The 20,537-nt window shown below is 46.6% G+C and overlaps 2 protein-coding genes across 3 annotated transcripts in view; both read left to right on the plus strand.

Annotated features, from left to right (window-relative positions):
* LOC144508453 (acyl-coenzyme A diphosphatase NUDT19-like) overlaps positions 1-12,517 on the plus strand; it is a 424,531-nt gene extending 412,014 nt beyond the window's left edge. For both annotated transcript variants that reach the window (XM_078236381.1, XM_078236380.1), the window contains exon 2: positions 11,343-12,517. In XM_078236381.1, the coding sequence (XP_078092507.1) occupies positions 11,343-12,517 (1,175 nt within the window). The remainder of the gene's footprint in view (positions 1-11,342) is intronic.
* LOC144508451 (acyl-coenzyme A diphosphatase NUDT19-like) overlaps positions 722-20,537 on the plus strand; it is a 33,420-nt gene continuing 13,604 nt past the window's right edge. Inside the window, exon 1 of the mRNA XM_078236379.1 lies at positions 722-811. The gene's annotated coding sequence lies outside the window, so the exon portion shown is untranslated. The remainder of the gene's footprint in view (positions 812-20,537) is intronic.

Here is a 20,537-nt window from a genome sequence, read left to right on the forward strand (position 1 = left end):
AGCTTGTTTCCCACTTTATGACAACATGATATTGATATTCCAAAAACAAGAAAATATTACTCATCTCTAATTGTCCTTGTGACATTGGTGGTGAGTTGCCTTCTTGATCCGTTGCAGTCCATTTGGTATTAGTACAGTGCTATTAGGGAGTTCTAGGATTCTGACGCAGTTATAATGAAGGAATGGCAATATATACTAAAGTCCTGCCATTCATAGGGGTTCCATTCCTACAAAATCTCACAAAGGGTGAAATTGTGAATGGGGAGCTTGCACAGTGCATACTTTCTACGTGGGAAAGAAATAGGAACGGTGAGAGTTTCATATTCTAAATCATGGATGAATAACGTTTTGGGACCACGATTGGCATACATACACATTTGTGCGGGTAAACAAATTTGTGACGGCCGTTGACCGTAGTTACAAGTCAGGATGGTGTGTGACTTGGAGGTGGTGGTGTTACCCATACATCTGCTACCCTTGACTTTCTATGTGGTGCAGGTCAAAGCTGCTGTTGAGCCGGTGAGCTGCGTTAAGTTTAGAATTAGAGGCTATTTCGGGGGTGATTTGGGTTTATGATTAGAAGTTAGAGGTCTAAAGATATTTGACGTCCCTACCTGCAAACACATAAAGAAGGTTCGAGTCCATGAGACGTTCCTCGCCCTCAGAGCGTCTCTGGGGACCATTCTGCACCTCCCTCCCCGCCCGGCAGGCTCTGGTTCCACTCAGCTTCGCGCCAAGCAACGGAAACTCAGGCACGAGAGGCCTCGAGGCGCGGGCAGGTGTGGCGCAGGCGCAGGGGAGCCAGGGTGAGGTTGTGGGTGAGGTGAGTATTTGGGATCTGTTACACGAAGCGCCATTTCTAGATTATTTTTGAGGCACGGTATGTGTATATTAGTTTGGTCGGGCCAAATACAATTAACTTTTTTTTAAAAAAAGCTGCGCTAGCTTTTTCGTTGGACGCATTTATGTAGCTGTGGTATACATCAGCCATACCATTGTTATATCCTAAAGAGTTAACTTTTTTATTATTCAAATCCTTCCAGTTAAAATGCTATTCTGACACCCAAATACTCTGATTAAGAATTGGGAAAAATGAAGCCATTGTTTTTCGTCCCCACTTTGCTCCTGCATCATCAACTCTACCGCTATCCTGGACAACAGCCTTATCCAGACTATTTGGAGCCTTGGTGCCATAATTTTACCCCATGTTGAACTTCCGACCGTGGATCTGCACCAATACCATCTATTTCTAACTCTGTAACATCACCCAATTCTGAGTGAGTGTAGAAATGGGAGGATAGATGTGTAGTTGAAGAGATTGTGTACGTGGAAGGTTTTTAGATTCCTTCTACATTCCGGCTGGCTTTGGAGAGTTGTGATGTGGAGATGCTGGCGTTGGACTGGGGTAAACACAGTAAGAAGTTTAACAACACCAGGTTAAAGTCCAACAGGTTTATTTGGTAGCAAAAGCTACACAAGCTTTCGGAGCTCCAAGCCCCTTCTTCAGGTGAGTGGGAATTCTCACTTGGGCAGAATTCCCACTCACCTGAAGAAGGGGCTTGGAGCTCCGAAAGCTTGTGTGGCTTTTGCTACCAAATAAACCTGTTGGACTTTAACCTGGTGTTGTTAAACTTCTTACTTTGGAGAGTTGTACAGGTTGAACCTGAATAGGCTAGGGACATACTTATTTCCTACTGCTATTGAGGAGGGTTTAAAGTAACTTAGCCAGGCTGGGGGAACCAGGTAGTCAGGGTTGGGATTTTCCCAAAAGATTTCGAAGGCTGTGATTTAACCACTCGCCCCACCCATTGATGGACGGAGTGAGCTGGTAAAATCATGTGAGAGCCGAAAAATGAGGATCGCACGATTTCTTGGCTCTTGTGATCTTACCAACACCGGCGCGATCAGCCTCTTGCCTATTTCAGGCGAAAGGCTGAATATATTATGTAATTTTATTTCAAACGTCAATAACATGCGATTAGTGAGCCTGAGATGCAATCACCCGGGCGCACTTGCCTTTGTGACCTTGCCGGGAGAGGTTCTCTGGAATGGGGAACAGTCGTGTTGGCCTCGTTGGTAGAACTGGAGCCCATTGAGGCCCCCCCGTGAGGTTGAGGGTAAGACGAGGTGGTGCCCCTTGGGCAGTGCCAGCCTGGCACCTTGGCACTGCTGGGGACGGAGACTCGGGGGTGGGGTTTGAAGGAGGTGGTACCAGGCCAGAGCTGCCTGCTCGGGGAGGGGGTGGCCCGCTGCTGCTCTGCTTGCAATCGGTGGGGGAGGCAGAGGGCCTGCTGTGCACTATGCCTGCAATTTGGGAGGTGCAATTGGTCTGGGCGTGAGGTAGTGGCGGGGAGATACCTTTGGACGGTGTGGGGCTCGTAATCGGCTGTGAACCCCACGATAGCTGGTTGGGGGGGGCAGCTGCAGCAGCAGAGGCCTACCAGATCTCTCTGTCTGCCAGGTCTCTACTGCTGCAATTGCGCATGTGCAGTCACAGAGGTCTGCACATGCGCAATAGCTCCCTCTGCTGCTAGAGCAAGCTGGTGATTTAAGCCCCGGCCACTAAGTGCATAAGATTAGGAATAAAGACTCGCTCAAAAAATGCATCTTAACCTCTCCCGTTTTCACACCAGCTGGACGCTTAGAATTTTTCATGTAAAATCATGGTCCAAATGTTATAACAGTGAGAAAACAGGAGTTTTTCGTGCTTGTCTTGTCGGCACGCCTCACACTGCAATCTTTCGACACTTAGTGCAATGAAAGCGCCTCCATGTGATTCACGGCATTATGGAGGCTCTCGAGGTGCATGACTCACCAAAGTGGCTGCAGCTGTGTGCCGTTAAGTGTGGAGGGGGGGAGCTCCACTTAAGCACTAATGCTGCACACACAATCAGTCATGCCAAGAAGATGGCACCTAGTAGGACTGTTCCACGATTTATAGAGGGGGAGCTGGGGCAGGTAATCGATGCTGTGGAGAAGCGCAGGGCCATCTTCTTCCCCAGAGACAGCCAGCAGCCCAGGGTTGGGCCTGCAATGCGGCCTGGGAAGTGGTGACAGAAGCAGTAAGCGTTTATGCACTGGCATGGAGGACGAGTGGCCAGTGCAGAAAGAAAATTAACAACCTTGTTCGGGCAATAAGGGTGAGTATCCATCCCGCTCTGGCATCAGTCCCGTCTTGCACCTGGAATGTCCACGTCGATCCACTCCCAGACTCTCCACGGCCCTCCAGCATTGACACCCTAACACAGTCCTCCAACCCCTTTGCTCCCCTTGTCACAATCCCTGCCTGTTGAGGCATGGTCCCGACAGAGACCATCTGACACACCATGCCCTTCCAGCCATCAGGCTTTCAATCCCCCCTTCTGAGAAGATGGCCCATAATCGCAGGGAGCGAGCAAAGACCAGAGGTGGGGATCCCTGAGTTTGCATATCCTCACTGTGTTTGAGGAGTGTGCGATGGAGCTGTGATGACCAACAGCCAAGTCAGGGTGCGCCACAGAAGTGAGGAGCCAAAATCTTCATTCATACGACTTATCTTAAGTAAGTTATAATCTGCCCACGTACTTGCCACTCACTTGCACTTACTCATATGTCTTGCCTTCCAGGAGACGATCCCGATGAGGCTGGGCCCTCAGGAATCAGCACACCCCTGCTGCCTCCACTGAGATCCCTGTCGACAGCTCCGACGACACCTCTGAAGAAAGCACCCAACAGTCGACACAGGCATCACACGATCCACCAGCGCAGATACAGTCACCACGGTGGGATATGTTAGTGGTGAGGCTTCTGGGCACTTTTTGGTGATCACCACACAGTTGTGATGCACATCAAGTGGAAGCAGGAAAGTCCGAGGGCTCAGGCGTGCGGAGATCTCTCAGGGCCAAGGAATCAGCTAGCCCCCAGCTAGGTGCCGTGCCACTGGGATCAGTTCTTTCAAAGCTGCTGGAGATGCAGAAGCAGAGCTGGAATTGAAGGAGGGGCTGTCAGTAACATTCTAGCAACTATTTTGAGGTGTTTCAGGCCAAGGTGCCGGCATTGCATGGTACCCAGGCCAACACTGCAAGGATGGCGACCGCAGTGGAAAGCCTGGGGCGAGAAATGGTAGCCATCAATGATTGGATCCTACGGGTAGCTGAGTCATTGAGGACCATGGCTGAGGGCCTCAGAAGCATGCTTGAGACACAACAGGCCACAGCTATGGGCCTCGACAGCATGACCCAGTTTCACAGGGCATGCTGAGGGACTCAAGTGCTTGGCCCAGTCTCAGAGGACTATCGCTGATGGGATCCAGAGCTTGGCCTGGAATCAGAGGGCTTGCATCCCAAGGGGTAAACGCAGTTTCCAAGACTGGCAGAACCAGATGACGCAGGGACCTCTGGAGCTCAGTTCAACTGCCTCTGTGTCCTATGGAGTGTCCCAGGGGATAACAGGCACCCTGAGGGAGGAGGAGGGGCTGGTGCCCATGCAGAGACCTTCCACCTAAGAGACCCCAGCCGCCCAGCCTTTCTGAATCCCTCCTTCCTGACACCGAGCAGCGGGATGAACAGGGTGGCACATCTACATCTGTGACACCCGAAAGTCAACTGGGGACCTCCAGGTCCTGGCCCACCAGGGAACGCCCATCAAGGGCATCACAGGGCGTGGAACACAGCTGTCCGCTTCCCCTTCTGATCCTGAGGAGGGGAAGATTCACTGAGTCTGTGATTCCCCAGTTCCCACCTGTGCTAGACCCCTGACTGCTGTTGTACTCCGAGCGTTCATGCCAAGCAGTTGCAGGAGTGGGCTCCATGTAGGTCCACAGTGACAGCCTGGCGTGGCATTCCCAGCATCCACTGGACCCTAGGGCTGCACCCCCAGCATCACCTTCATGCCCCAGGGCATTGGGCCAAACAGTGGTGACCCCAACCCTCACTAAGACATGGTCCGGGTGTCAGTGTGCAGTCAGAGAATCGGTCAGATTTGTGTGGCACCAGGGCAGCATCACAGTGTGCCACATATCGAGTCTTCATCACCCTCTTGCCTGGACCACGAATTCACTAACACGGCCAACCCAGGTCCCTGGTGTGATGTCAATGAAACCCATAGAGGAGGTTGTGGACAAGGCGAAGGGGGGGAGGGGTTGGGTTTGGGTGGAGAGCGGTTGGAGTTGGTGGATCCAAAAGGGATACAAAAGAATGGTCTAGTTGGGACCAGGGAGCGGCGCGGGCTTGGAGGGCCGAAGGGCCTGTTCCTGTGCTGTATTGTTCTTTGTTCTATCCCACGCCTCCGATTGGGAGAACCTTGTTGTGATGAGGGCCTCCCTTGCCAGCCTGCCCTACTGGACCCTTGCCACCTGGCCTCCATCCTCTGGCTCCTCCTCAGCCTCTTCCTCCACATCCTCTTGGGCCACCTCCTCAGTAGCATCTGCGTGGTTCCCCCCATCTTCCCCTCCCCACCCCCTTCTCCTCCAGGAAGTCTCCTGCTGCTGTGCCAGGTTACGGAGTGCACAGCAGACGAGGATGATGCGGGAGACCCAGGAGGTTGTACTGGAGGGCACTGCCACAGCGGCCCAGGCTGCGGACCTGTATTGCCAGGAGCCTGTCGACGGACGGGGTGCAGCATGGGCCTCATTGTATCTGCTTCAATCTGGGGCCTCAGCACTGGTGTCAACATCCATAACAACAGTGAGTAGCTTTTGTCCTCCATAAGCATCCTGGAAGCCTGGGGTGATTCTCAGAGAGCCTGGGGATGTCCAAGCTGCACAAGATGTAATTATCATGCATTCTCCGGATGCCGTGCTTGATGTTCAAAAGGTGGTCACACAATCTGAATAGAACACAGAACATAGAACATAGAACATTACAGCGCATTACAGGCCCTTCGGCCCTCGATGTTGCGCCAATCAGTGAAACCAATCTAAAGCCCATCTAATCGACACTATTCCAATATCATCCATATGTTTATCCAATGGCCATTTAAATGCTCTTAATGTTGACGAGTCCACTACTGCTGCAGGCAGGGCATTCCATGCCCTTACTACTCTCTGAGTAAAGAACCTACCTCTAACATCTGTCCTATATCTCTCACCCCTCAATTTAAAGCTATGTCCCCTCGTGTTAGCCATCACCATCCGAGGAAAAAGGCTCTCACTATCCACCCTATCTAATCCTCTGATCATCTTGTATGCCTCTATTTAGTCACCTCTTAACCTTCTTCTCTCTAACGAAAACAACCTCAAGTCCCTCAGCCTTTCCTCATACGATCTTCCCACCATACCAGGCAACATCCTGGTAAATCTCCTCTGCACGCTTTCCAATGCTTCCACACCTTTCCTATAATGCGACGACCAGAACTGTACGCAATACTCCAAGTGCGGCCGCACCAGAGTTTTGTACAGCTGCAACATGACCTCATGGCTCCGAAACTCAATCCCTCTACCAATAAAAGCCAACACACCGTACGCCTTCTTAACAACCCTATCAACCTGGGTGCCAACTTTCAGGGATCTATGCACATGGACACCCAGATCCCTCTGTTCATCCACACTACCAAGTATCTTACCATTAGCCCAGTACTCTGTATTCCTGTTACTCCTTCCAAAGTGAATCACCTCACACTTTTCCGCATTAAACTCCATTTGCCACCTCTCAGCCCAGCTCTGCAGCTTATCTATGTCCCTCTGTAACCTGCAACAACCTTCCGCACTGTCCACAACTCCACCGACTTTAGTGTCATCCGCAAATTTACTAGCCATCCTTCTACGTCCTCATCCAGGTCATTTATAAAAATGACAAACAGCAGTGGCCCCAAAACAGTTCCTTGCGGTACACCACTAGTAACTGAACTCCAGGATGAATATTTCCCATCAACCACCACCCTCTGTTTTCTTACAGCTAGCCAATTCCTGATCCAAACCACTAAATCACCCCCCCATCCCATGTGTCCGTATTTTCTGCAATATGTTAAGGGAGTGGAACCCTTTTCTGTTAATGAAGGCTACTCCTTGATCGTATGGGGTCCACAAGGCAATGTGTGCGCCATCTGTAGACCCCTGCATTTGGGGCATCCCAGCGATGGCGGCAAAGCCTGCAGCCTGAGTTTTCAGATGCGCCTGGCCCACTTCAATTTTGATGTACCAGGTGTACCGGGCATCTGTCACTTCATGGATGCACAAAGTACTGGGAGATGCCGCAGAGGTCACCATCGAAGGCCTGGAAGGAACTGGGAGCGGTGCAGGGTGTTCTCCTGCTCCACAAAGTGCCAGTTTTGCGAGGACCAGGAACAGGTGTCGCACTGTCTCCTTACTGAGCCAGAGCCTGCGGCAGCACACAGCATCTTGCAGCCCATCGAATAATATGTGAGTCCTGTAGAGGCAGGATCTCCGCCTCCGACATCTTCTGGCCCTCCCCTCGGGCTGATGGGCGTCCTGCCCCCACCCGGCCGCAGTCCTTTGCTCCTGATGTGGCCTCTGGTCTGGGCTGGCCTTGAAGCGGGCAGACATCTTCCTCCTCCAGAGAAGGGATCTGGGAAGTGTGGATTGGCACAGGCTGTTCTCTGGTAAGGATGTAAATGGAAAGTGGGAGGCCTTCAAAGGAGAAATTTTGAGAGTGCAGAGTTTGTATGTTCCTGTCAGGATTAAAGGCAAAGTAAATAGGAATAAGGAACCTTGGTTCTCGAGGGAGATTGTAACACTGATTAAGAGGAAGAGAGAGTTGTATGAAATGTACAGGCAGCAAGGAACACATCAGATGCTCGAGGAGTATAAAAAGTGCAAGAAACTACTTAAGAGGGAAATCAGGAGGGCTAAAAGAAGACATGAGGTTGCTTTGGCAGACAGAGTGAAGGAAAATCCAAAGAGCTTCTATAGGTCTGTTAGGAGCAAAAGGATAGTGAGGGATAAAATTGGTCCTCTTGAAGACCAGAGTGGTAGACTGTGTATGGAACCAAAAGAGATGGGGGAGAAACTAAATGGTTTTTTTGCATCCGTATTTACTGAGGAAACGGGCATGGAGTCTATGGAAATAGGGCAAACTGGTAGGGAGGCCATGGAAGCTTTACAGATTAAAGGGGAGGAGGTGCTCGCTGTCTTGAGGCAAATCAGAGTGGATAAATCCCCAGGACCGGACAGGGTATTCCCACGGACCTTGAGGGAAGCTAGTGTTGAACTTGCAGGGGCCCTGGCAGACATATTTAAAATGTCAGTATTCACGGGGGAGGTGCCGGACGATTGGAGGGTGGCTCATGTTGTTCCGTTGTTTAAAAAAGGTTCCAAAAGAAATCCGGGAAATTATCGGCCAGTAAGTTTGACGTCGGTGGTGGGCAAGTTATTGGAAGGTGTGATACGGGATAGGATCTACAAATATTTGGATAGACAGGGACTTATTAGGGAGAGTCAACATGGCTTTGTGCGTGGTAGGTCATGTTTGACCAATCTATTAGAGTTTTTCGAGGAGGTTACCAGGAAAGTGGATGAAGGGAAGGCGGTGGATGTTGTCTACCTGGATTTCAGCAAGGCCTTTGACAAGGTCCCTCATGGGAGGTTAGTTAGGAAGGTTCAGTCGCTAGGTATACATGGGGAGGTAGTAAATTGGATAAGACACTGGCTCAATGGAAGAAGCCAGAGAGTGGTTGTGGAGGATTGCTTCTCTGAGTGGAGGCCTGTGACTAGTGGTGTGCCACAGGGATCGGTGTTGGGTCCATTGTTGTTTGTCATCTATATCAATGATCTGGATGATAATGTGGTCAATTGGATCAGCAAGTTTGCTGATGATACAAAGATTGGAGGTGTAGTGGACAGTGAGGAAGGTTTTCAAAGCTTGCAGAGGGATTTGGACCAACTAGAAAAATGGGCTGAAAAATGGCAAATGGAATTTAACGCAGACAAGTGTGAGATATTGCACTTTGGAAGGACAAATCAAAGTAGAACGTACAGGGTAAATGGTAGGACTCTGAAGAGTGCAGTTGAACAGAGAGATCTGGGAATACAGGTACAGAATTCCCTAAAAGTGACGTCACAGGTGGATAGGGTCGTAAAGAGTGCCTTTGGTACATTGGCCTTTATAAATCGGAGTATCGAGTATAAAAGTTGGAGTGTTATGGTAAGGTTATATCAGGCATTGGTGAGGCCGAATTTGGAGTATTGTGTACAGTTTTGGTCACCTAGTTACAGGAAGGATGTAAATAAGATTGAAAGAGTGCAGAGAAGGTTCACAAGGATGTTGCCGGGACTTGAGAAGCTGAGTTACAGAGAGAGATTGAATAGGTTGGGACTTTATTCCCTGGAGCGTAGAAGATTGAGGGGAGATTTGATAGAGGTGTATAAGATTTTGATGGGTATAGATAGAGTGAATGCAAGCAGGCTTTTTCCGCTGAGGCTAGGGGAGAAAAGAACCAGAGGGCATGGGTTAAGGGTGAAAGGAGAAAAGTTTAAAGGGAGTATTAGGGGGGGCTTCTTCACGCAGAGAGTGGTGGGAGTGTGGAATGAGCTGCCGGATAAAGTGGTAAATGCGGGGTCACTTTTAACATTTAAGAAAAACTTGGATGGCTTCATGGATGAGAGGGGTGTGGAGGGATATGGTCCAAGTGCAGGTCAGTGGGACTAGGCATAAAATGGTTCGGCACAGACAAGAAGGGCCAAAAGGCCTGTTTCTGAGCTGTAATTTTCTATGGTTCTATGGTAAGCCACGAGAATAACTGCCAGGTCTATTGGCTCTATAGCAAAACCCATTATTACTTTGGAGTGGGGAGGGAAATGAGGAGAGAGAAAGAGAGACAGCCAGTAAGGTTATCTAACCCAGGCTCCTCACTCTCCCAGCAACCCATGTCCCCATGACATCTGTGGCAGTGCCTCCCAGTTCAGACAGATGATGGAGAAGTTCCCTCGCGACTATCACAAGATGGGTTCCCATCGAAGGCAGCACTGCAGAGTTCATCCAGTGTGAGGAGCTTTGTCAACACCTTCAGAGCTCCCTTGATTGGGACAACAGTTGCCAAACCTGGTTCTTGTCACTGTTAGTGGGACCTGGGATGAAATGTCAGCAGACAGACAGCACGGTAATCATGGCGAGTGGGGTTGAGAGTCAACCTCGTAAGCAACCCCTCGGGGGTCGTTCAGTGGCCAGGGGGAATGCGCAACACAAACCCCAAGCCAGCGGTGAGTACCCCCATACCGGCACAAGCCTGCCCAAACTCCTGCGCCCATGCAAGCCCCCCCCATCCTAACCAACACCATGTCAGTAGCTGAGACCCTGCACTCTGGGGTTGGTGCTCAGTGATACTGTCCTCCTCGCTCCCGCTCACTACTGAGGGGGCTGTACCTGAACCACACTTTTATAGAGCAATAGGGATTTGTGCCAGCATGATGTCATGTTGCAGACGTGGGAAGCCTTTGGGAGGAGGCACAATAGCATGCTGGCCTCGCTAATGACACTGAAATCCATTCTAATTCATGCTATTAAGCTGGTTGCAAAGGAGCTCGCAGCAGTAAAAAGGGGCTGGGAAGATAGCATTTCGGGCCAGGTGCGAATCAGATTTTTAGCATTTCACGCTATTTTCCCAGCTCGCTAAGCTAATCGGCAGACATGGTGAGGTGGTAAGATCGTGCCCAATATGTGGAGAAAACAGAACTGGCTCTAAGAGGGACGGGACTGTGTACTAAACATGCTTTGTAACAAGGTTTCAGGAGAAGGGGCAGGTTCGATTAGAAGATAATGCGGTGTAGGATAAAGACGATGTCCCAGTGGGGTCGGGTCAGAATCTATTTGGCTAGAGCTAAGAAACCATAAGAATACCATTATATTGCTTCGTGTATTCTAAAGACCACCAACTAGTGATAAAGATTTAGATGAACAAATTTTCAAGAATATTAAATGCAAGATTTATAGAGCAGTTATAATGGAGAGAACTTTAATTGTCCTAACATAGAGGGGTGGGGCAAGATTGTGTTCAAAATGGGTTCTGATGAAAGCTCGTTGTCCAGAAACATTAACTCTCTTTCTTTTCACAGATATTTCATGACTTGCTAAATTTTTCTAGCGCTTTTTTTAATTTCAGATTTCCAGCATTCACATTATTTTGCTTTTATACTTTGTTTGTGGGGAACCTTGTGGAGCTGAGATCACTGAAGTATACAGAGTTGATGAGGGACCCTTTTGTGGGGCTGGTGGGTGTCCACTTGTGTATTATGATGGCCGCTTTCCCCATGTTTCTGGCAAACTTGCAAGGTCTACAGAGCACTGGCTTGCTGGTTCAAACGTGAGGGCACTGGGTTGCTGAATTCAGCAGCAGGGCAGTGGGATTGCTGATTGCCTGTACCAATTCTACAGTTTCACCAACAGCTAACAATGGTTTATAATTTCTTGCAGCAAAGATGAATCGGGACTTAAAATATTGGAAGGAAGCAGCGACTGTGATCTTGGCTTCAGGTGTCCGAAATCGCTTTGTGAATAAAAATGCCACCAATATACAGGCCTGTCGACCTCCACTTCCGGTGTCTAACCAAGAGAGAAATTTGACTCATTCATGGCTGGAGACGGTTGTGTTCGATTATACTGTACTTATGTTACAGCGGAGTGCAAAAAGCAGTTTCTTGCCTCACGCTCAGGTGTTCCCGGGTGGAACTATCAACCCGTCTGATTTTTCCAATGAGTGGATCCAGATGTTCCAACCATTTTGCGAGCCACCCAACTTTAAACTAGGTACGGTCAGGGAAACTGCCAAGAGACCTCCAATCTTTGCAACAGGTAGGAGAAAGTTGGGATCTGAAATCCCTGGAGAAGTGGCTTTCCGTCTTTGTGCCATTAGGGAAACCTTTGAAGAATCAGGGATTCTACTTGTGAAGCCAAATGACCCTGATAAATGTTTGAAAAGCCAAGAGGCCATAAAACTTACACAGTATGATCAAAAGGAGCTAGCTAATTGGAGGCCACTTGTACAAAAAGATGCAGCAAATTTTATAAAACTGTGCAGAGAGCTAGACTGTATACCAAATATTTGGGCATTGAACGAGTGGAGTAATTGGCTAACCCCCACTCACCTGGGGGGAAAGAGATTTGATACTGTGTTTTTCATCTGTTGTTTGCAAGAGGTTCCTTTCACACTTCAAGATAGTCGGGAAACTGTGCTGTACAACTGGATGTCCCCTCTTAATTTGATTGAAGGCTACAATTCAGGGAAGTTCTATGTCCCTCCCCCTCAGTGGTATGAGTTGGGCAGGCTTTGCCGATTACCCTATCTCAAAGATCTACAGCGGTTCAGTCAAGATCGTGCTTCAAATGGCTGCGATCGATGGCTTCCAATTCATCTAAATACCTCTGATGGTTATGCATTTCTGTATCCTGGGGATGAACTTTATCCAGAGGATCCGGATTACACAGGGGAAAAGGAGATGAACATCAATTCCTCAAAAACCCTGGAACAACTGCGGCTGGAGGTTACCCGACTGCACCGAGTAGAATTGAGAGAGCCACATGATATTAAGCTGTATGTGAATATTGAGCCCTTGTATAAACATGTCCACCCACTAATCATAAACACATAACTCAATGCTCATCTATGAATTGCCTGATTACTATGCAAAAAAAGTCTGAAATAATTGATTTTTCTTGAAAATTATCAAGTTTATTTGCTGATTTTTTTCTTTATTATCAAACGGTGAGGGTAACAAAATGTAAAAAATAAAGTACACACACTTGACAAGACCAATGTACAGTGGTTCCACAATTTTTCAGCTATGTTGTTTTGTTCTTTTATTGGTCTGGGAGAATGTTAAATATGAGACCAGCTAGAATTACAATCTCTAAGTATCATATTCTTTATTGCAAAAGAGTAAACAATACAAGAGGAAAATAAAGAACAAGTCTCATGCCCTTCTGCCCATCGGGGACTCCAGCAATGATGGCTGGTCTGGAGCTCGAAAGCTCCTGGCACCATTCACGATCTTGGTGCTAGGTGAAGTCCAACTTTCCTGGATAGAAACTCCCCTTTTAAAGTGTCGCACAAACAACTGTATGGTGAGACTTGGTATAAACATAATCATTAACATTAGAAGGTTAACTTGTGATTACAGTGTGATATTATTCATATGGTGCCAAATGCGTACAAAACACAGCTGCATCCTTGGGTTCCCACTGCATGAGTATTGTTAAGTTGGCTGACAAATATGTAACTCTACTCTCCATACAAGCTATTAACCCTGCCAAATATTCTTAACAACTCAGTGGGGTATGTGTGAAACATCGGGCATTGAGAGAGTCAAATTTCCTCAATATCAAATGAGTGGAGGAATATTCAGTAGAATATTCAGGCATGTGCCTGTAAAGAGGAAGGATAGGAAAGGTAGGATTCGGGAGCCATGGATAACCAGTGAAATTGTGAGTCTAATCAAAAAGAAAAAAGAGGCATACATGAGGTCCAGGCAGCTAAAAACAGATGGAGCACTGGAGGAATACAGAGAAAGTAGAAAAAGAACTCAAACAGGGAGTCAGAAGGGCAAAAAGGGGTCATGAAATGTTCTTGGCAGACAGGATTAAGGAGAATCCTAAGGCATTTTATACATACGTTAGGAACAAGAGGGTTGTTAGGGAAAGAATCGGACCTCTCGGACAAAGGAGGGGAATTATGCTTAGAACCAAAGGAAGTAGGAGAGATCCTAAACAAATACTTTGCATCAGTATTCACAAAGGAGAGGGACATGTTGACTGGTGGTGTCTCAGAGATGTGTTGACCCGTTAGAAAAAATCTCAATTACAAGGGAGGAAGTGTTAGGTTTTTTAGGAAACATTAAGACAGACAAATCCCCAGGGCCAGATGGCATCTATCCTAGACTCCTCAGGGAGGCAAGAGATGAAATTGCTGTGCCTCTAACAGAAATCTTTGTCTCTTCATTGGACACAGGTAAGGTCCCAGAGGATTGGAGGATAGCAAATGTGGTCCCGTTATTTAAGAAGGGTAGCAAAGATAACCCGGGTAATTATAGGCTGGTGAGCTTGACGTCCGTGGTAGGGAAATTGTTGGAGAAGATTCTTAGAGATAGGATATATGCGCATTTGGAACTGAATAATCTCATTAGTGATAGCTTGGTTTTGTACGAGGGAGGTCATGCCTCACAAATTTGGTTGAGTTTTTTGAGGAGGTGACAAAAACGATTGACGAGGGAAGGGCCGTGGATGTCGTCTATATGGATTTTAGTAAAGCGTTTGACAAGGTCCCTCATGGCAGGCTGGTGCAAACGGTTAAATCTCACGAGACAAAATGTGAGCTAGCTAGAAGGGCGGAGAACTGGCTTAGCCATAGAAGACAGAGGGTAACAGTGGAGGGGTCTTTTTCCGGTTGGAGGTCTGTGACTAGTGGTGTTCCGCAGGGCTCTGTACTGGGACCTCTGCTGTTTGTGATATATATAAATGATTTGGAGGAAGATGTAGCTGGTGTGATCAGTAAGTTTGCGGACGACACAAAGATTGCTGGATTGCGGATAGTGATGAACATTGTCAGAGAATACAGCAGGATATAGATAGGCTGGAACATTGGACGGAGAAATGGCAGGTGGAATTTGATCCAGATAAATGCGAAGTGATGCATTTCGGTAGATCTAATGTAAGGGGGAGCTATACAATAAATTGCAGAACTATCAGGAGTATAGACACACAGAGGGACCTGGGTGTACAAGTCCACATATCCTTAAAGGTGGCAGCACAGGTGGAGAGGGTGGTCAAGAAGGCATATGGCATGCTTGCCTTTATTGGACGCGGCATAGAATATAAAAGTTGGCATATGATGTTGCGGCTGTATAGAACGATGGTTAGGCCACATTTGGAATACTGCGTCCAGTTCTGGTCGCCACACTACCAGAAGGACGTGGAGGCTTTGGAGAGAATACAGAAAAGGTTTACCAGCATGTTGCCTGGTATGGAGGGTCTTAGCTATGAGGAGAGATTGGGTAAACTGGGGTTCTTCTCCCTGGAAAGACGGAGGATGAGGGGCGACCTAATAGAGGTGTATAAAATTATGAAGGGCATAGATAAGGTGAACAGTGGGAAGCTTTTTCCCAGGTTGGAGGTGACGAACACAAGGGGTCACGGGTTCAAGGTTCAACACAGATGTCAGGGGGACGTATTTTACACAGAGGGTAGTGGGGGCCTGGAATGCACTCCCAAGCAAGGTGATTGAGGTGGACACGCTGGGATTGTTTAAGACTTATCTAGATAGCCACATGAACAGACTGGGAATAGAGGGATACAAATGAATGGTCTAGTTGGGCACATGAGCAGCGCAGGCTTGGAGGGCCGAAGGGCCTGTTCCTGGGCTGAATTGTTCTTTGTTGTAGAAGATGCTTAGCTATCTGGAGGCAGTGACAGGGAAGGATAAAGGGTAGTAATAATTCAAATTCCAACATCAAATGACAAAATAGGTCAAATGATCTCAGCCAGATTGTTACTCTGAGTGTGGCTGGCTCAAAATATTGCTTATTTAAAAGGGAAGGTGAATTTCCACATTCAAAGGCATCAGTTACCTTAATGTCATTGTTTCTGAACCAGCATTTCTGACAATATCAATCCAGGCTGTGGTTTTGGCATGTCCAAGCATCTTTACGATTTGGCTTGTAGTTGACCATGTGAATCCCATGCTTTATGAAACAGAGCCGAGCCCCAGTGTAAAAGTGTCTTTGGTTGTATTTCTTTGTGCTGGGAAGGGACAGACACGAGTTACAAACAGACAAGCATGCTGTTCACATACAGGGAGATATTCTTGTGATAATTCTTGAGCACATTTTCTGATCCTCTAAATATCTCAATTAGAGGCTCAATCACAAGGGAGATAATAAGTAATGAAGCTCCTATAAGGTTCAATAAGAAAATAGCTAGGACAACATGTAACTGAGCTGTGGAGCCTAGAACGGGTCTGTGCTGGGTTTGCTGATGTCAATTAGGTAACCTTTTGCAGTCCAGAATTAGTCTACCAAAAAACGTCAGTCATGGTGTTCTTCCAATCGCTATCCAGTGGCAATTGTTAAACAGATTATGCTTGTCTGTGATGTCTTGTGTAGCTGAATAGCTCTGGTACATATCAAAGAACAAAGAACAATACAGCACAGGAACAGGCCCTTCGGCCCTCCAAGCCCGCGCCGCTCCCCGGTCCAGGATTGAATCCTGAATCCAGGATCCCCGCCCAATTTTCCAGCCTATCTACATACCAATATCCTATCCACCGAGCTGTCCCTCACAGCTACGATGCTTTGTTCATTACAACCTATTAACTCACCCCCACCCCCCCCATTCCAGACCATGTGATCTCCAGGGAGAGGCGAAAACCCCAGGGCCAATATGGGGAAAAAAAATCTGGGAAATTCCTCTCCGACCCCCTGAGGCGATCGAAACGAGTCCAGGAGATCACAATGGCCCTGATCGGAAAATGCTTCCCAACCCTAGTCATTTCCACGAACACCATATGAATTCCCTGCCCCCGAGACAGGTTCCCAACTATCCGCAGTAAATCAATAAATTATAGATAAAAAAAAGATTGAATTCAACGTCAGTAAATGTGTGGTGATATGTTTTGGTTAAAGAAAACCTGCATGTATACTCTGGATGGGAGTAGAATCTCCTGAGGAAGAGTTGAAGGATTTGGTATACTTGTTCACAAGACAGGATGGGCACCACCTCAGGTTGCTCAGGAATGTAAACCAATGAAATTTTAGATTTCGTAAAATATAAAACCCAAGAGGTAATGAGGAGCCTAAATAAAACTTTGATAAGACTTTGTTTAGAATGTGTGTGTGGTATTGGGTTCCACACTTTAAGATGGTTATTGTCGCTTTAGTTTGGGTAAAATGCAGATTTTATAATGTTTCAGCCTGGTTTGAAGAAATGCAAAGAAAGACTTTTAGACGGGGGTTTCCTCTCGAGGCTGTGTATTTGCTCAGACTTAAGCTAGTACAAAGACTCAAAATGCAGTGTACTGATTTTGAAGACATGACTTCATTTAACCAAACGATCAAATGGGAGAATGATATGAGGAAGCCCTGCACTCAAGGTATAGAATGCAGGCAGCCCAATGTCACTCTGAAAAACAATGCCCCCGTAAAGGGAATTATACATTTACCGAATCATATGGCCCACCTTTCCGGTAGACATAATCCAATAATACAAATCAGTCAATAATCATCCTGACATTAACTCCAGCCAATAACAATACACATCATGACCTAATGAAATTTCATTTGTTATTAATTATGGACAATATCCTCCTCCTATTGTCTCACAACATGAGACACTGGACATGAAATGGGAGGCCGATTCCCATCAAATTGAACCCACATGACTCTCGTCCGACCCTGAGAAATTCTTCATGTCTGCTCACCACCTGCGTTATTTCTTGGAATTGTATGACCCTATTCATAAGGCTAGCATTGGTAGCCATTTTGTTTCTGACCACTGCTGATAGCATTATTGCTTTTTAGGGGACCTATTGTTTCTTCCCTCTCCACCAGGTCCTGCTGCATTTTGTCATTGACTGAAGTTTCACAAAATGTAATCAAAAGCAAAACACATCCATCTTGTAAATTCAAAATACATGTTTTAAATGAGAAATATTTGTTAATCATACAGAGCTGTCTATGGCAACAGCCCTGGCTGGTCTACGTTCCCACAGTCCAGTATCATTCATTCTAAAGTTAGTGTCGTGTTAGTGTTCCTAAATCTATGGTTGTGTGTTTATTAGCCTAGTCTACCCTCTACATCAGAGGAAATGCAAAGAAAGACTTCAAAAATTGGTAGTATGAAGTTTAGATCCAAAGTCCTCATGTGGATAGCGCTACGGAAGTCAGTTGCCCTTTTTCTTGGACATACAGTGCCTCCAGTTGCTGCCAGTACTGCTCTTGTGACACCTGTAGACGGGTATTTTTTCCAGAGATTAAGTATTGCCAAAACTTTAGCTAATACAAAGACTTGCGACACAGCAGTATCCTGGTGAAAGACATTCTTTATTGACCAACATCAGGTAGTCTGATACTTCTCTGAGGTTACATTACATTTGTCAATATTATAGATTTCCCAAGATCACTTTTCCTGCCTTCTGGTTCATCCTTGACGGATATGAACCAATCACCATTAGGTCAATCATTGTTAATGTATGTCATATACTTTAGCCAATTGCATCCTGCCCTGTGACATCATAGGAATTCATTGGTCCGTAAAATCCGGAAGCACCTACCCTCTTGTTTCCTAGCAACTTCTATAAATGCTAATCACAGAGTTCAAAGGTACCTTTCCCATCGTCTCTTAGCAACTTCTATTAAGTAGATTGCAGGGTTCAAAAGTCCAATGTCATCTCACTGTCTGGAGAGGCATCTTTATCAGTGAAAATGAATGATCCTATTCATCCTTAGACTTAAGAACTCGCATTTTCCATGACATAACTGATAAGAACTGTGCTCTGTGACTGTATTGTTCTAAGAGAATGTGGCCTGTCTACTCAGCTTTCACCCCGGGGCAGCCTGCATTTTGGCCAAAGTGTGCAAATCATAAAATACATCTAAAATACATTTTTAAATCCAAAATACATGTTTAACTGGTTAGACCATAAGGCCATAAGATATAGGAGCAGAATTAGGTCACTCGGCCCATCAGGTTTCTTCCACCATTCAATCATGGCTAATTTTTTTCTCATCCCCATTCTCCTGCCTTTCCCCCATAACCCCTGATCCCCTTATTAATCAAGAACCTATCTATCTCTGTCTTAAATACACTGAATGACATGGCCTCCACAGCCTTCTGCGGCAAAGAGTTCCACAGATTCACCACTCTCTGGCTGAAGAAATTCCTCCTCATCTCTGTTTTAAAGGATCATCCCTTTTAGCCTGAGGTTGTGCCCTCTGGTTCTAATTTTTCCTACTAGTCGAAACATTCTCTCCACATCCACTCTATCCAGGCCTCGCAGCATCCTGTAAGTTTCAATAAGATCCTCCCTCATCCTTCCAAACTCATTTACAGACCCAGAGTTTTCAACTGTTCCTTATACGACCGGCTCTTCATTCAGGGATCGTTCTTTTGAACCTCCTCTGGACCCTTTCCAAGGCCAGCACATCCTTCCTTAGATATGGGGCCCAAAACTGCTCACATTACTCCAAATGGGGTCTGACCAGAGCCTTATACAGCCTCAGAAGTGCATCCCTGGTCTTGTATTCTAGCCCTCTCGACATGAATGCTAACATTGCATTTGCGTTCCTAACTGCTGACTGAACCTGCACTTAACCTTAAGAGAATCTCGAACAATGACTCTCAAGTCCCTTTGTGTTTCTGATTTCCTAAGCATTTTCTCATTCAGAAAATAGTCTATGCCTCCATTCCTCCTTCCAAAGTGCATAATCTCACACTTTTCCATCTGAAACCTTTTTGCCCATTCTTCTAACCTGTCCAAGTTCTTCTGCAGCCCCCCTGCTTCCTTAATACTACCTGTCCCTCTACATATCTTTGTATCATCTGCAAACTTAGCAATAGTGCCTTCAGTTCCTTCCTCCAAATCGTTAATGTATATTGTGAAAAGTTGTGGTCCCAGCACTGACCCCTGAGGCACACCACTAGTCATCAGCTGCCATCCTGAGAAAGACCCCTTTATCCCCACTCTCTGCCTTCTGCCAGTTAACCAATCCTCTATCTGTGCCAGTGTTTTACCCTTAACACCATGGGCACTTAACTTATTTAACAGTCTCCTAAGAGGCACCTTGTCAAAGGCCTTCTGAAAATCTAAATAAATTACGTCGACTGGCTCTCCTTTATCTAATTTCCTTGTTACCTCTTCAAAGAACTCTATCAGATTTGTCAGACATGACCTTCCCTTGACAAAGCCGTGCTGACTCAGTCCTACTCCAAGTACTCTCATCTTTAATAATGGACTCTAAAATCTTGACAATGACTGAGGTCAGGCTAACCAGCCTGTAATTTCCCGTCTGCTGCCTCCCTCCCTTTTTAAACAGCGGTGTTACATTCGCTACTTTCCAGTCCTCTGGTACCCTCCCTGCCTCCAGTAATTCCTGAAAGATCGCCACCAATGCCTCCACAATTTCCTCAGCTATCTCTTTTAGAACCCTGGACTGTAGTCAATCCGGTCCAGGTGATTAATCCATCTTCAGACCATTCAGTTTCCCCAGAACCTTCTGCTTAGTGTTGGTCACTAGACTCACCTGTGCCCCCTCACTCTCCTGGAGCTCTGGCATCCCACTGGTGTCTTCCACCGTGAAGACTGATGCAAAGTAACTATTCAGTTGCTCTGCCATTGGTTTGTTTCCTATTATTACTTCTCCAGCCTCATTTTGCAGTGGTCCAATGGCTATTTTTGCCTTTTATATATTGAAAAAAATATGTGTTTCTGTGCAGACAGTACCTTCTCTAATACATTTACGGCAGTCTGTGATTCTTATCCAAAGTTAATCGACTTAGTTTTTAGTAGTCTTTATTAGTGTCTAAATCCCAGAGTATTTTGAAATTCTCTCACAACACCCAATGATGAAAAGGATTCTCATGTGAATGTCTCACAAGGTGGTGGAGGCGGACACACTGGGAACT

The sequence above is a fragment of the Mustelus asterias genome, chromosome 20, assembly GCF_964213995.1.
Source record: "Mustelus asterias chromosome 20, sMusAst1.hap1.1, whole genome shotgun sequence".
Lineage (NCBI taxonomy): Eukaryota > Metazoa > Chordata > Chondrichthyes > Carcharhiniformes > Triakidae > Mustelus > Mustelus asterias.